Raw genomic sequence first — 16,197 nt, forward strand, 5'->3', positions numbered from 1 at the left:
AGCTGAGAAGCAGGCACACCGCGTAAAGACTTGTTGCAGTCTTTTCCTTTAATATTAAAAGCTGTTAAGTATATGGCTGATGCATCGGCTGAATCAGTCAAGGTGGCTGCAAGGTCATCAGCCCTGGTGAACTCAGCCAGACGTGTGGTTTGGCTGAAGACCTGGTCTGGTGACACAGCTTCTAAGGTTAAGCTGTGCAGATAACCTTTTTCAGGTGTTTTTTTTTTTTTTTTTTTTTTTTTTTTTTTCTTTTTGGTCCAGACCTTAAAACAGTCTTGGATAGGACAGCTAACAAGAAAAAGGCTTTCCCATCCAAAAAGAAACCGCCAAATTAAAAAGAATTTTCATGTTGTTCAACAGACCCATAAGAATAAGGAACAGGACCGCAAGAGCAGTTGGGGCACCCAAAGAGGTAAGTAAAGAGGAGGAGTTCTCTTCAGATCCCCTCACCCCAGTAGGGAGAAGATTGTCAGCTTTTCACCTACAGTGGAACATGCAATCTCCAAGTTTGTTTGTGAAAAGCATCATTATTTAGGGATACAGGCTGGAATTTTCAGAGCCACCCCTGAGCAGATTTTATGTTACAGCCCTACCAAGAGATTGGGGGGAAAAAGCTTCTGCAATGATGACCCTACTACAGGATCTGATTCAGCAAGAAGTAATCATCCAGGTCCCAAAAAAATCAGGAGGGCAGGGGCTTCTACTCTCATATTCCTGGTAAAGAAGCCTTCAAGGAAGTACTGCTTGATCCTGAACTTAAAAATCTTGAACAAATCAATAAGGTACAAGCATTTCAGAATGGACACAATCTTTTCAATTACAAAGTTGCTGTTTCATGGCATCCCTGGATCTAAGATGCTTATCTCCATGTTCTGACTTCTCAATGGTTTCTATGCCTGGCAGTGGATCTGGGGAACTCAGTATGGCACCTCCAATTCAGAGCTCTACCATTCGGACTTTCATCCTCCCCCAGGATCTTCACAAAAATGATGGCAGAAGCTCTGGAACCTCTGAAGTTTAGAGGGATTTCAGTTGTCCCCTAGCTGGACAACCTGTTCTTCGCAGATTCCAAAGAACAAGTTTTATCAAACCTCCAGACGTCCCAGGATCACCTCAAGAGCTTAGGGTGGCTCCTAAATTTGGAAAAATCCAATCTGGAACCCTCACAGGAGACAAAGTTTTTGGGTTACACCATAAACTCTGTGCTTCAAAAAGTCTTTCTACCACAGGAAAAAAGGGAAAAGATCCAATCAGCGGTGAAACAGGTTAAGAACAACCTGTCAGTGTCAGCCAGGTCAGCTATGGCTCTGTTGGGTCTTCTTATAGCATCTTCTCCCGCCATTCAGTTTGCCAGATTGCATTCAAGGCCCCTCCAGTTAAACATACTATGCAGTTGTTCATACCAGGAACAATTCGAAAAACAGATAAAACTTTCCTTTAAAGGTAAAGAGGGTGGTGGAGAAATCCATCCAACCTGACAAAAGGCATTTTTTGGGTCTTCCCCCTGGACAAGCATCCTATGATGGACGTGAGTTCCTGGGGCTGGGGAGCCCACCTGGACAGTCAGACTTCTCAGGGGGTCTGGTTCAAGTCGGAAGCCCAAAATTCCTCAAACTGGTGGAAACTGAAAGCGATTTTTCAGGGTCTTCTAGCCTTTCAACATGTAGTAAAGGGCCATCACGTTCTGTCAGACAATACAACTGCAGTAGCCCACATGATGAAACAAGGGGAAACCAGGAGCAAAATGCTCCTAGCGTTGGCCAGTCAATTACTGACCTGGACGGAACAGAACGTGGCCTCATTATCAGCAGTCTACCTGAAAGGTTCTCCGAATCTGCTAGCAGATCTTCTAAGCAGACGGAAGCTGGTGGAAGCGGAATGGAGCCTAAATCAAGAAGTCTTCCTGATCTCCAAAGCTTGGGGGCAAACCCAAATAGATCTGTTTGCCAACAAAAGTACGCAAATTCTTCTCTCTCCACCGAGACGATCAAGCAGTAGGCATAGATGCTTTCGCCCATCCGTAGCATTACCAGCTGTGCTATGCTTTTTTTTTTTTTTTTTTTTTTTTTTTTTCCCCCCCTTTCCTGATACCACTGGTCCTAAAAGTTCAGAGAAGAAAAGGCTCATCTGATCCTGGTCACTCCCTTCTGGCCAAAAAGGCCTTGGTTCGCGGCTCTGTTAAATCTAGCCACGGAACCTCCGTGGAAGTTACCGTCAAGAAAAGATCTTCTATTGCAAGGGTCAGTGAACCATCCGGAAGTGGACTATATTCAGTTAACAGCTTTGGTTTCTGAAGAAGACCTCTTGAAGGCAAAAGGGCTATCTGATAAAGTAGTAAAGACCCTTCTTTCAAGTAGAATAGAGGTCACTCGGGCCATATACATGAAGATCTGGAAAAATGTAACTCCTGGTGTGCTTCTAAAGGCCTCCCAGGTTAAGAGTTCAGTATGTGTTCTTGAATTTCTCCATGAGGGAATAGAGAAGGGACTGGCAGCCAGCACCTTGACTGCTTTATCTGTTTTTGTTTTGAAATAAATTTATCCAAAGAAGCTTTCATTTCAAGATTTTTTTCAGGGCACTCGCACAAAATAGGCCAGTAGCCCTTAAAGATTTTCCCAATTGGGATTTGTTTATTGTTTTGCAGGGTTTCTCGGGAGCTCTGTTTGAACCATTACAAGAAGCATCCTTGCAGAATTTGGTTCTTAAAACTATTTTTCTGGTGGCCATTGCCTCTGCAAGAAGAATCAGTGAGCTCCAAGCTCTGGCAGTTATAGAACCTATTCTGAAAGTTTTTGCAGACAGTGGTCCTTCAAATGGACCCAGCGTTTCTTCCTAAGGTTTCTTCTACCTTTCACCAATCACAAGAAATAATCCTGCCCACTTTCTCCAACTCTGACCAATCCAGGAGAAGCTTTTCATACTCTGGATGTAAGGAGATGTGTCAGGGTATTAACAGCAGAAGGGCTCTAGGACCCAGCATCTCTACCAGCACTTATGGCAGGAGAAGGACATTAGGACCCAACATCTCTGGCAGGAGAAGGACTTTAGGACCCAGTATCTCTACCAGCAGGTCACATTGGCCTGTATAAGGAAGTCTGCTGGTGTCTGCAAATGCTGGTTTGTCTTCAGCTCCCCCTGCGTTCCTGTGCCCTGTATTATCTGCTGATCTGATTGATCTGTTTACCGATCCGGCTTGTTTTTGACCTGCTCTTCCTGATCCTCTGGCTTGCACCTGACTTTTTCCTGCCTGCTCCCAGCATCTGACCCCAGCCTGGCTTTTGGACTCTGCTTATCTTGCTCCCTGTACTAAGACGCAGCTGATCTTGGGTCATTCTGATCCTTGACTGTCTCTCTGTGAATGACCCCTGGCCTGGCTCCGCTTTTCAGTTATTCCACTGGACTCTGTCTCTGGACCTTTCAAGCACGTCTGTCCCCAGCAACCCGGCACCCGTGCTTTTGTGGGCACCACACCTGCTGTTCCACCTTCAGTGGTGTGCTGCGCTCAGCCGCAAGGGGAGCCCTCCCAGCATCTCAGCCTCCTACCAAGTTACTGACAAGATGTTTGTTACACTTTCTTACAGTAACCAAAGAATTCAGAAAATTGAATGCTTTTTGTAGTTTTCTCAGGCTCGCGCAAGGGAGAGAAATCTTCCAAAAGTACACTAGGCAGATGGCTTAGATTGGCAATCACAGAGGCCTATAAAGCTAAAGGAGAAATACCCCCTTCAGGTATTGCTGCTCATTCTACAAGATCTACAGCAGTTTCCTGGGCTGAGAAGGCCGATGCTATGCCTGAACAAATCTGTAAGGCTGCTACTTGGTCCAGCTATTCGACATTTCTCCTACCACTATCGGTTGGATTTACTGTCCGCCGCAGATCAAGCTTTCGGCAGGAAGGTATTGCAGGCAGTAGTCCCACCCTAGGGTAAGTTTATCGGTTATCCTCTCCAAGGTTGTCCTGAAAGGCGATTTGAGAAAGGCATAGTTAGATTTACTGGTGACGGTATTTCTAAGAGCCTTTCAGGACAACCGTTACTTCCCTCCCTTTGTTTATCTTAAGAGTGATTTTAAGTATCATGGTGGTTTGGTGGTTTTCTGTGCTTTGTTTTCCAGTTTGTCGGAGACCACACAAACTGAGGCCATGGTGGAAGAGGAGGGATTTAAAGGCGGCATGTGTTTACTGTGAAAAAGGCGGAGCTATGCTCCAAGGTTGTCCTGAAAGGCTCTTAGACGTACCAGTGACGGTATTTCTAACTATGCCTTTCTTGTACATGATCGGCAGGGCTTCCCATCAGATCTAAAGCAACTGCACTTCAAAGTACAGATGCAAAGTGGATTTGGCTTTAGTAAATAAACCCCAATGTTACTTTGTATCTCTATCTCCCATCTGTTTATAAAACATGTTAATTTGTATCTCTCTAGCTCCCATCCAGTGTTAATTTGGTTGACTAAAATATTTTCCCCAGTTGTCTTCCAGCACAGCCCTTGAGAGATATAGTCCCTATCGCCACAGGATACACATTACCACAGTTCAATAGGTGGTCCCTGGCCAGTCATTTGTGTTTCCTCCATTGGAGGAACATGTTGCTAGGAACCTGGAGAGGGACTGCATCTCTCGGGGGCTGCCTTAAGGGAGTGGTGACCGCACAGGGGGACTGGGTCCTATCCATCAGCTCCAGTGTAGTCCTTATCCTATTATTTTTGGGCTTGGGTAGCATCCAGTATGATGGGAGCAGACCCATTGTGCCCCCCCCCCCCCCTTCCAGTGCTGAGGTGTGGCAGGGTGAGGCAGGTTCCCCCAGGAGCGGTGTAGGTGGATTTGTCCATCCTAGCTCCTTGCTGCAATTGTGGTGGGGGCCAGAGACTCCATTTGAGTCATTTCCTGTGGAACTGCGTCATCTATGTGCGCCAAGGGTTCCGGGTCTCCAGAGGTGTAAGGGGAAAGCCCAGACAGGGCCTACTATTCCCAACCAGTGTCCAGCAGTACCGGACGAGCGGTGGGATCCATAGCTTGAGGGGGGGGGGGGAACCATGGAGGCAAATCCCCAGGACGCTCCGGCGAATGCAGGCACCAGCCAAACCCAGGTAGGCTGCTGGGCATGCCCTGTACTGAGGTTTTTTTCATGTGTAGTTGTAAGGCTGGGACTTGTAGTACTCCATGGTGGATGTCTCACTGTCCGTTTATGCAGTTTAGTGGTTGCAGCACGGGTGTTTAAGGAGGGTAAAAGATTTTTTTGATGAGAACATCTATTCTTTATTTTCAGGCTAAGGAGACTGCAAGGGAAGACAAGTCAGGTTGCAAAGTGCCCTAATTGTGGAAACCAGTTATCCTCGGGCTCTAACAAAGCTTTATGCGAACAGTGTATTGCATGCTTACTAAAATCAGAGGCAGACTCCCTTGGCTAAATTCCTTAGCTCCTTTAAAGATGAGATGGCGTCAACGTCTACATCTACAAACACGTCTGCTTCCACCAGTAGAGCAGCTGCAATTCCCTCTTCACCAGGCCTTACAACACCTAGCTCCGGCGAGCCCCGTAGAGTCAGGGAGCCTAGCACCGTGTTAGTTAGCACTGAATACTCTGACACAGACCAGGATGAGGATCAGGCTGTAGCTAACAAAGCTGCAAAATACAAGCTTGCCCCTTGAAGTGGATAAGCTGTTGAGCGCTATTTATGATACACTGGAAATTGATGAAGTTCTATTGTCCAGACATGACAAGATGTATGAGACCCTAGGAAAAAAGAAGGCAAAAGTATTCCCTATACATAACGTGCTTTCTGATCTCGTCCGCCTCAGCCCACTCCTTACGGACAACATTTTCTTTCCAAATTCTCTTAAAAGGAGATTCCCCTTTTGATGAGAGCCCAGAGGCGGTATGGAATAAAAATCCAAAAATAGACGCCCCACTGTCCAAAGTGTTGAAACAGTCTGACCTTGCTTTTGAGGATATGGGTCATTTAAAGGACCCAATGGAGAGGAAAACAGACGTAGTCTTGAAAAGGGCCTGGGATGCATCAATGGCAGGCCTGAAGCCAGTTCTAGCCACGTCTTGTGTAGCTAGAAATCTAGAGTTCTGGTTGTCACAACTACAAGAACACCTAAAGGTAGGCACTCCTAGAGGGGAACTCCTAAAAACCTTCCCTATGCTTTTCAAGGCGACAAGTTTCATTTCTGACACTTCAACGGATTCCGTAAAATTTGCGGCTAAGGCGTCAGCACTTTCTGTTGCAGCCAGAAGGTCAGCCTGGATGACAACTTGGGGGGGGGAGACCGAGACACGGCGTCGAAAAAACACGCTGGTGCAGTGTCCCCTTTACAGGAGATTTAGTATTCGGCCCTGAATTCTATTCTGCCTTAGAAAGAATGGTGGATAAAAACTTTTCCCACTAAACTTTTTCAAAGGAAGGTGTGTGTGTGTGTGTGTGTGTGTGTGTGTGTGTGTGTGTGTGTGTGTGTGTGTGTTTGTTTGTTTCATCCTTCAAAAGAACCCTTTCAAAACGAAGAAGGATTTCAAACCCAAAAAGCACTGGATGGGGCAAAAAGAGAAAGGAAAATGGGGGTATACTTTTAACCACCCTAATACCCAGTGACATCAGGGTCCCTGTGGGAGGAAAATTAAAAAACTTTCTCCCACAGTGGGAAAAGATGTTTTGCACTGGAATTTCACAACAACCCACCCTCAATTTCTAGTGACACAACTTCCAAGACATTCAGAAAAGGCCAGGGCCTTACCATTACTAACAGGGGAGACGGTGGATCAAGAAGTATTGACACCAGTCCCTATTCAGGGGGATGGTTTTTACTCGCACATCTTTGTGGCAAAGAAACCGTCAGGGAAGTTCAGATTAATCATGAACCTCCGACCCCTGAACATCTCCAACCAATACAAAAGATTTCGGATGGAGTCCATTTACTTCATACGGAATCTTCTCCAAAAAGGTGTTTATGGCTACCCTAGATTTAAGGGATGCCTATCTGCATATCCCAATAAGGAAGGAATGCCAGAAATGTATGGCGATTCAGATAGACACCAAAATGTATCACTTTCAGTGCAGAGCAGTGCCCTTCGGGCTATCCTCCTCCCCGAGAATTTTTACCAAGGTTCTCAAGGAAGCGCCAGTTCCATTGAGACTTGAGTCAGTCTCGGTCATTCCATATCTAGAAGACTTGCTCCTCATGGCCCACTCAGAGAAGCCACTTTGTCAGGACTTAGAGTTAACCCAACTCAGCCTGAGTCAATTGGGGTGGATAATCAGTTTGAAAAAAATCAAATAACCCTGACACAGAATATTCTGTATTTAGGCTACACGATTCTATCCGTAGATCAAAGGATAGTCTTGCCAGAAGAAAATATATTGAATCTGAAGCAGAGAATGTCCTTTCAAACCAGCACCAAATGTACAGTGAGTGGTGATGTCAGCATTAGGACTTATGACCACAGCAATTCCAGCTGTACAATGGGCCAGGTTCCACCAAAGACCTTCAGGGTTTTGTGTTGGAACAATTAAAGGACAAGGATCTGGAAGAATACATATCAATCCCCACCAAAGTAAAACGTTCCCTCTGGTGGTGGAAGGACACAGAAAATTTAAACAAAGGGGTACTCTGGGTCTTATCACATCTACTCTGACCACGAATGTGAGCAGTTGGGGTTGGGGAGCCCATCTCAACTCATGCTGGGCCCAGGGCATGTGGATGCCAGAGGAGAAACCTTTCTCCAATTGGAAGGAACTATCAGCTATCCTCAGAGCCCTACTAGCCTTTCAGGACACAATACAAGGTCACATCTACAAGTTCACTCAGACGATATGACAGCTGTAGCCTATATTAACAAACAGGGAGGCACCAGAAGTCCTCTACTAATGCTGGTGGGCAGAATTCAATCTAGAAACCATCTCTGCGATACACCTGAAAGGGGAGCAGAACAGCACTGCAGACTTCTTGAGTCGACAACTAGTTTCGAAACGAGTGGTCTCTGTATCCAGAAGTTTTTGACCACATAGCAGCTTACTGGGGGAAGCCAGAAGTGGACCTATTTGCAAACTGAATACAGAAGCTCCCAGTTTCTGCTCTCTATGCCCAGGAGATCAACCCTTGGTGGTAACGCCTTACAGACTACCTGGACCTTCAACTTGGCCTATGCATTTCCACCTCTTCACCTCATCCCGAGAGTTCTAGCGAAGTTTCTAGTGGAAGAAACATGTTAAATCCTAGTGGCACCATTTTGGCCCAAGAGGCCATGGTTCACAACTTTACTAAAGTTAACAGACCAACCTCCCCTGAGGCTTCCCTGCCGACAAGATCTCCTGTCACAGGGACCTCTTACATCCACAAGTAGCCATGCTGAACCTTTCAGTGTGGTTACTGAGGAAGAAAGTCTCTGAGGAGTAAAGGCCTAACAGAGTTGTTCAGACCTTACTACAGAGCCGAAAGCCAGTCACCAGAGCTATTTATAGAAAAGTCTGGAGGAAGTTTAACAGCTGTTTGGATAACCAAGGTGAGGTAAACAAGGAGACCACAAACATCTTACAGTTTCTCCAAGAGGGGATAGACAAGGGATTAACTCCTAGTACTATTAAGTTTCAGATTGCGGCCTTAAGTGTGTACCTAGAGAAATGTTTACAGGAAGATCCCCCTCATCGCTAGGTTCTGTAAGGCAATTTCCAGACACAAACCGGTCAGAGTTAACAACTCCAACCTGGGACCGATCGGTCATTGTCAGGTTCAAATGGTGGCCCCAGAAAGGCCCCATCTCAGAGGCCTCGCTAAGACTGATCACATTTAAGACCGTGCTCCTCGTGGCAATCACTTCAGCTCGTAGGGTTAGTAAAATCCAAGCCCTCTCCATTAGAGAGCCATTCCTTCAGATTCTTGAAGATGGTTATCTTAAAGATGGACCCTGGGTTCTTGTCAAAGGTGGCATCTAGGTTTCGTAGGTCACAAGATATTGTCCTCCCTTCATTCTGTCAAAATGCCTCGAACAAGAAAGAGAAACAATTTAATTTACTAGTTGTGAGGCGGTGTATCCTAGAGTACCTAAAGGTAACCAAACCATTTAGAATTAGATTTACTTTTTATCCTTTTTCTGGACAACTTAAGGGACAAAAGGCTTCTAAGGTCACCATAGCTAGGTGGATTAAGCTAGCTATTGCAGAAGGATATAGAACAATGGAGATCCTCCTGGGGGGTGTTGAGGCCCACTCTACAAGGGCACTCTCTGCATCCTGGGCAGAAAGAGCTGGTGCTACCCTGGAGCAAATGTGTAAAGCAGCCACATGGTCAAGCTTCTCCACCTTTTTACAAGGCATTATCAACTAGACTTAATGTCCAGTCGGGATCAGGCTTTTGGGAGGAAAGTCCTCCAAGCTGTGGTCTCCCCCCCCCCCCCCCCCCCCCCCAATCTGGTGAGTACGTGGGGATCCTCTCAAGGGCTGTCCTGGAAGACAACTGGGGAAAACCGGAGATGGACTTACCGGTAACTCTTTTTTTCCAGTGATCTTCCAGGACAGCACAATCCCACCCTTGAATTGTGTTGCTGTATTAATGTTATTACCTGTTATGGTGTATATCTTTCAGTTCTTGGTAAATGACTTGCCAAGGACCTGAGGGGCTGCCTTTTGAACTGTGGCAATGTGTTTCCTGTGGCGATGGGAGGGACTCTATCTCTCAAGGGCTGTCCTGGAAGACCACTGGAAAAGGAGTTTTCGTTGACTAAATACAACTAAAACAATTGATAACGAAAACTAAAATGGCATTTTAGTCAAAAGACTGACTAAAACTAAATTGAAATTTGATGTCAAAATTAACACTGCTCTATCACATGTGTAGGGGACCTCTACTAATTTCCTAAAAGAGAAAGTCGTGTTTTTTTTTGTTTTTTTTTTTTTTCTTATTTAATGTTGGTAATATATTCAGGTAACATGTGTAGCATAGGGAAAGGTTAACACTCCTGTAACATTTGTTTTGCTGTCTGTGCTTCCTGTTCAGAAGATTTCACCTCGCTTTCTGTCCCAATGACAGTTGGATTTTGGAAATTTTGGGTTTTTGTGGAAACAAGGATTGGTGATAAAGCTTCAACGGAGACACTTTTTTTTTTTTTTTTTTTTTTTTCCCCATAACTCTTAAGCCTCGTACACACGATTGAGTTTTTGGCAGGGAATTGTGTGACTGGCTAAAATCCAACCGTTAGTACGGTCCATCAGACAATTGTTGTTCAGCTTTGCACCAACAAATGTTGGATGGCAAACTAGTAAATTTTCGATGGACAACAGTCTGTCAGATTTTCATCTCGTGTACACAAGTCCAAAGTACAAATGCGCATGCTCAGAATCAATGCTCACCAAACACAACATTAGCAGAAGGTGCCCAAAGGGTGGCACTCAAGAGCTAAAACTCAATGTACTACATAACTACGTTTCTGTTTGTTGGCCAACAATTGTGTGCCGTTAGTACTGTATGCAAGACAAGTTCCAGGCACACGCTCTTCGGACAAAAGTCTGACACTGTCTGCTGAAAATCCGATCGTGTACAAGGCTTTACAGGAGTGAATTTCCCTTCCTAGAGGTAAATTTCCTGTTGTCTCCCTCCATTTGTAAGTCAGATGTTTATAACTGTGTGTGTGTGTGTCTATTTATTTATTATAGAAAAACATGTGGCGATGTCTAAAATGTGTGAATCAACTTTCAAATATAATAATCATATAAAACAAAGTCCATAGTGATAAAGTGCAAAAGTCCTTAAAACAAGTGCAACATCCAGTGCTTGGATAGGTCAGGCAAAATTGTCTCCTTACCAGAACCAAAGAACTATCAAGGTCTAGTCTCACATCTGTGAGCTTTATTACTCCTCACATTAGGTGCAGATCAGCTTGACCTATCCAACCTCCCAACAGGGGATCGGTGGTGAAAACTTTTTTTTTTTTTTTTTTTTTTTCTGTGAGGCATTCGGGGTATTTAGACAGCACAAAACATTTTCCCTTAATATATTTTTTATATTTTCAAGTTGTTCTTAAAGTTTAATTTTTAAATACGTTCTATATCACATCAGCTAAATCTGTGTCAATCCTTAATATCATAAATAACATGCGTTCCGATTTTAACTCCTGGAGTATATGCGTTTGGCAATTCTAAAGAAATGCTTAAATACATTAAAATTTTAATCTAAATCCATTTTAACTTTAGAAGAATAAGAAAACAATTCAGATGACTAAAATGGAATTTTAGTCTCAGACTATAACTAAAACGAAATTGAAATTTTGATGTCAAAAATAAAACCTCGTACACACGATTGGATTTTCCGCAGACAAAACCTTGGCATTTTGTCCGAAGGCGTGTGCCTGGATTTTGTCTTGCACACAATTGTCGGTCAACAAACACGAATGTAGTGATGTACTATGAGCCGAAAAAGAGGAAGTTCAATTGTCAGGCGCCACCTTTTTGTGCTGCTTCTGCGAATTCCGTGTTAGTAGAAGTTTGAATGTTGGTTCGCGCTTTTGAGTTTGCACTTTTGATTTCATTTCTGAACTGCTGTTCGTCAACCAGCCATGTTGCGGAATCGGAGTAGATAACGTGTTTATCGATGGTCTTGAAGTTATTGCTTTGACCCGAGTCCAGTCCAGGAAAAGGATTTCTAGGGCCAAAAATTGTTTGCTTTATTATTCATGACCAATTCTGTCATATGCCTTTGCTGCGGGAGCTCCAGGAGAATAATCCAGATGATTTTTGGAATTGTCTCTGGATGACGGACCCCTGCTTTAACCAACTTTTGGCATTGCTGATCCCCTATATTAAGAAGCAGGACACATGCATGAGGCTTTTATTTATTTTGGTTGAATAATAATTTGATATACTTTTCTATTTTTGGATGCATAGAATGCACTTTTTGGTTAAGTTCTATTGGCAGATAGCACGTCTAAATATTTATTTATTTTTTTTTTATCCACAATAACAAAATTGTGTGGAACAATACTTGGCTATGTGTTTTACTTCAAATGACAGTTTGGGAGTAGGCAGGTACATTAAAAAATAAATAAAATTGACAAGGGACACCAGCATAGTTTAATCTTTGAGATTAAAAACTACGGAATAATGGTTAATGTTAAACGCTCACAAAAACCATAGTAAATGATTTAAACTCTGCACTGCTCGGAGGCCATGATGACTTCATCTAGTTTAGATCTTTCCAAAGCATTTTGTGAGAATTGACATCTGAAGCCAGGGGGGAGGGGGTTGTCATTGATTTACATCACCAGATTGCTTCTGAACCTCACAATGTGTCTTTTTGTGTTCTTACAGGAAATTTTTGACGTTGTAGATGGGTAAGTCTCTTCTACTGATCTTACTGTAATTTCTATTTTTATTGTGTGTGTGGCCTATTCTTGCTGTTTTGATTTGTAGACCTATGCAGACAGCACCTCTGTGGGTGAGTGGAGTTGGCCACATGGGTCTCTGATCCTGGATCTCAAAAAAAAAATCTCAGATTATTTGCAGAAAATGTGTTTAAAGTGATCAGATCTGGAAATAAAAGAAAAGGGCTTCTGTTTTATTACTGGAATTGATTATCCCTCCAATCTGGAGATGATTGTATGTGTGTTCTAGTTGATTGAAAAGCTAATTACAAAAGTCTGAGTGTTGTCCTATATTTAAAAAAAAAAAAAAAAAAAAAAAACACAACCTGTGACAGACCTAGCCGGGAGAGACTTTTGGAGGGGACTGAATGCTAGCCTCTTGCCGATCAATCATGGGCCCTGGCATTTGGGGGAATGGTGCTCTTTGTGAGCTGTATGCCTGGGGACCCTTGAGGTGGTATTACTGTGGATTCGGGTCCTGGTCTCCCAGGACACAGACTCTGGGGACCCTGGATTTGCCATATTAGAAATAGTGGCTGATTCATAATGCTGGGACAAATACTGTTAGGAGATGCTGATGTCAATTCCAGCTGCCTGTCTGTTGCCTGCTAGAATGTGTATTGTACATAAGTCTCTAGTATGGGATCTAAGAGTCATTAGATCCCCTTTGTTTGTGTTAATTAACTCTGCTATTGTGATAATGTTGATTGGGTTCTCTGAGCTACAAGATGGCCAGTCTGGCCTAAAGGTCATGTGAGTCATCTAGGCTGTCTAAAGGGATTGGTTAATTAGCCCATGTTAATTAGGTTTCTGGTCACAGGGGAAGTTCAGAGTAATGAGCCAGAGGTACGCATCTCTTTTATCGTATAAAAGAGCCTGTATTTTTCAATAAAATATTCCTGGTTGAACTTGCATACAGCCTGCCTGGTGTTTGTTCTGAGCTACATAACTGGATTAGAACGGCACATAGCTGTAGTTCTAATCCTAGAGCATCGGATGACCGAACCATCAGACGTTGCGATCTGCAATCTGATTCTATAGCAGCAGAGGAGTGTCGAGAGTGGAACCGAGAGAGCAGGGGCTCGTTACACAACCCACAAATCTATAACTCATAAATCCCAAATTAACCCCCAAAACAAGGAAAAAGCTTCAAGCACAAAAAGATTAGGACATGAATTATAAAGTGTGTAGAAATGAAGTATCAGAGGAGGCTTTCAAAGGTGTATGTATATAAATTATACTTTCACAAGTAGACCCCTCACATTTTTGTAAACATTTTGTTAAATTTTTTTCATGTGACAACACTGAAGAAATTACACTTTACATTGTAACAAAGTAGTGAGTGTACAGCTTGTGTAAGTGTAAATTTTGCTGTCCCCTCACAATAACTCAACACACAGCCATTAATGTCTAAACTGCTGGTAACAAAAGTGAGTACACCCCTAAGTGAAAATGTACAAATTGGGCCCAAAGTGTCAATATTGTGTGGCCACCATTATTTTCCAGCACTGCCTTAACCCTCTTGGGCATGGAGATCACCAGAGCTTCATAGGTTGCCACTGGGGTCATCCTTCCACACCTCCATGACGACATCACGGAGCTGGTGGATGTTAGAGACCTTGAGCTCCTCCACCTTCCGTTTGAGGATGCCCCACAGATGTTTACATGCTTGGCCAGTCCATCTTTACCCTCAGCTTCTTTAGCAAGGCAGTGGTCATCTTGGAGGTGTGTTTGGGGTCATTATCATTTTGTAATACTGCCCTGTGGCCCAGTCTCCGAAGGGAGGGGATCATGCTTTGTTTCAGTATGTCACAGTACATGTTGCCATTCACCATGCTTGACTGTAGGCAGGACACACTTGTCTTTGTACTCCTCACCTAGTTGCCTCCACACATGCTTGACACCAAATAAGTTTATCTTGGTCGCATCAGACCACAGGACATGGTTCCAGTAATCCATGTCCTTAGTCTGCTTGTCTTCAGCAAACTGTTTGCGGGCTTTCTTGTGCATCATCCTTCAGAAAAGGCTTCCTTCTGGGACAAAAGCCATGCAGATAAATTTGATGCAGTGTATGGTCTGAGCACTGACTGGATGAGGGCCCCCCCCCCACCCCTTCAACCTCTGCAGCAATGCTGGCAGCACTCATACATCTATTTCCCAAAGACAACCTCTGGCTATGATGCTGAGCATGTGCACTCAACTTCTTTGGTCGACCATGGTGAGGCCTGTTCTGAGTGGAACCTGTCCTGTTATACCGCTGTATGGTCTTGGCCACCGTGCTACAGCTCAGTTTCAGGGTCTTGATAACACACCTGCTCCCCATTCACACCTGAGACCTTATAACACTGAGTCACATGACACCAGGGAGGGAAAATGGTTAACTTCACCCAATTTGGACATTTTCACTTAGGGGTGTACTCGCTTTTGTTGCCAGCGGTTTAGACATTAATGTGAGTTAATTTGAGGGGACAGCAAATTTACACTGTTTTATACAAGCTGTACACTCACTAATTTACATTGTAGTAAAGTGTAATTTCTTCAGTGTTGTCACATGAAAAGATAGAAGAAAATATTTACAAAAATGTGAGGGGTGTTCTCACTTTTGTGAGCCTCTCCCTAACTAACTTTGTTTTGACATGTAGCAGAATAGATTTTGGCCAACATTTATGATATTTGATTTTATTGGATATGTTTCATGACAAAGTTGAACTTTTTTTTTTTTTTTTTTTGGGTGTTTATGAAAAAAAAATTGTATGTATATTTTATTTTTCGTACATAATGAGACACAGCTTAAGTTAACTATATGGGTATATAGGCACCTCAGGTGATGGACACTGGTATACCCAATCCAGGACGTTCACTCCCTATATAACCCCTCCTCCTATTAGGAGTACCTCCAGTTTTTTTTTTTTTTTTTGTTTTTTTTTCGCCAGTGTCTAAGGTGTTGGTCACGAGTGAAGATGTTCTCTGAGGAGCTCCAGGAGGGATCCATGCTGGATTTAAATGGTCTCCGCAGACCGGATCCATCTAAAGTGCCACTGTTGCCAAACTGGATGGTACCCGGGCCTCGTATCCGAAGCATGAGGTTTTGCCTGTAAAGCCTCTTTGCAGGGCTGGCCCCCAGGACCCAGGGCTTTGGTAATGCTACATTACCTAAAATCTTTTCCTGGGGTGCTTTTTACAGGTCCAAGGGATTGGAACCCCGATAAAGAGACCCGGTACTTGAAGGTTTGCTAAACGCAACCCACCATGATGGGTGAAGGTTGGGTTGACTGTTCAGCAAATCCTGTCACGGAGGTAAGGGAAGAAACCTATGTTAAGGGCTCTGCCTAAGCCGCCCCCCCCCCCCCCCCTGTTGCAGACCCAAAAGCCGCCAGTGCGGGAATAATAATGAGGAGGAAGCAAGCAGCCTACACTGGGACACCGGAGCGGTGGGGCACGTAGGGGCTGCAAGTGGCACCTCCTGATACGGGAAGGACGTTTTTCCCAGCACTAGGCTGAACTTGATAGTGGCACCACTGTCATGACTATGTTCTGCAATTAGTGCAATTTAATAGTGCCTCTGCTTTTGTGCTTAGGACTATGCAAACCAAAAGACACCACAAAAACCAAAAAAAAATAGTTTTCACCCCCAGGCGTTAGGATCTCGCGTTGCATTTCCATGCTGTCATCCTTGCCTGAAGTACCAATTGTGGAAAGCCAGGGTGAACCATTGAAACAAATTGATGGTGCAACTGCTTCTCACATCTCAGCCCCCATATACGTGACTGAAGATGTCTTTTCCTCCACCCTGCAGGACCTGGAAGGAAGATTAGCGCTTTTATTCGCATCCTCCATTCAAATGGATTGG

The 16,197-nt window shown here is 44.0% G+C and overlaps 1 protein-coding gene across 1 annotated transcript in view; it reads left to right on the forward strand.

Annotated features, from left to right (window-relative positions):
- Nucleotides 1–1,714: 1,714 nt before the first annotated feature.
- The window catches only part of LOC141128932 (cytosolic phospholipase A2 gamma-like), a 93,079-nt gene continuing 78,596 nt past the window's right edge, over nt 1,715–16,197 (forward strand). Inside the window, exons 1-3 of the mRNA XM_073616589.1 lie at nt 1,715–1,955; nt 7,304–7,404; nt 12,295–12,317. Of these exons, the coding sequence (XP_073472690.1) occupies nt 1,715–1,955; nt 7,304–7,404; nt 12,295–12,317 (365 nt within the window). The remainder of the gene's footprint in view (nt 1,956–7,303; nt 7,405–12,294; nt 12,318–16,197) is intronic.

This window comes from Aquarana catesbeiana, linkage group LG01, assembly GCF_042186555.1.
Source record: "Aquarana catesbeiana isolate 2022-GZ linkage group LG01, ASM4218655v1, whole genome shotgun sequence".
Lineage (NCBI taxonomy): Eukaryota > Metazoa > Chordata > Amphibia > Anura > Ranidae > Aquarana > Aquarana catesbeiana.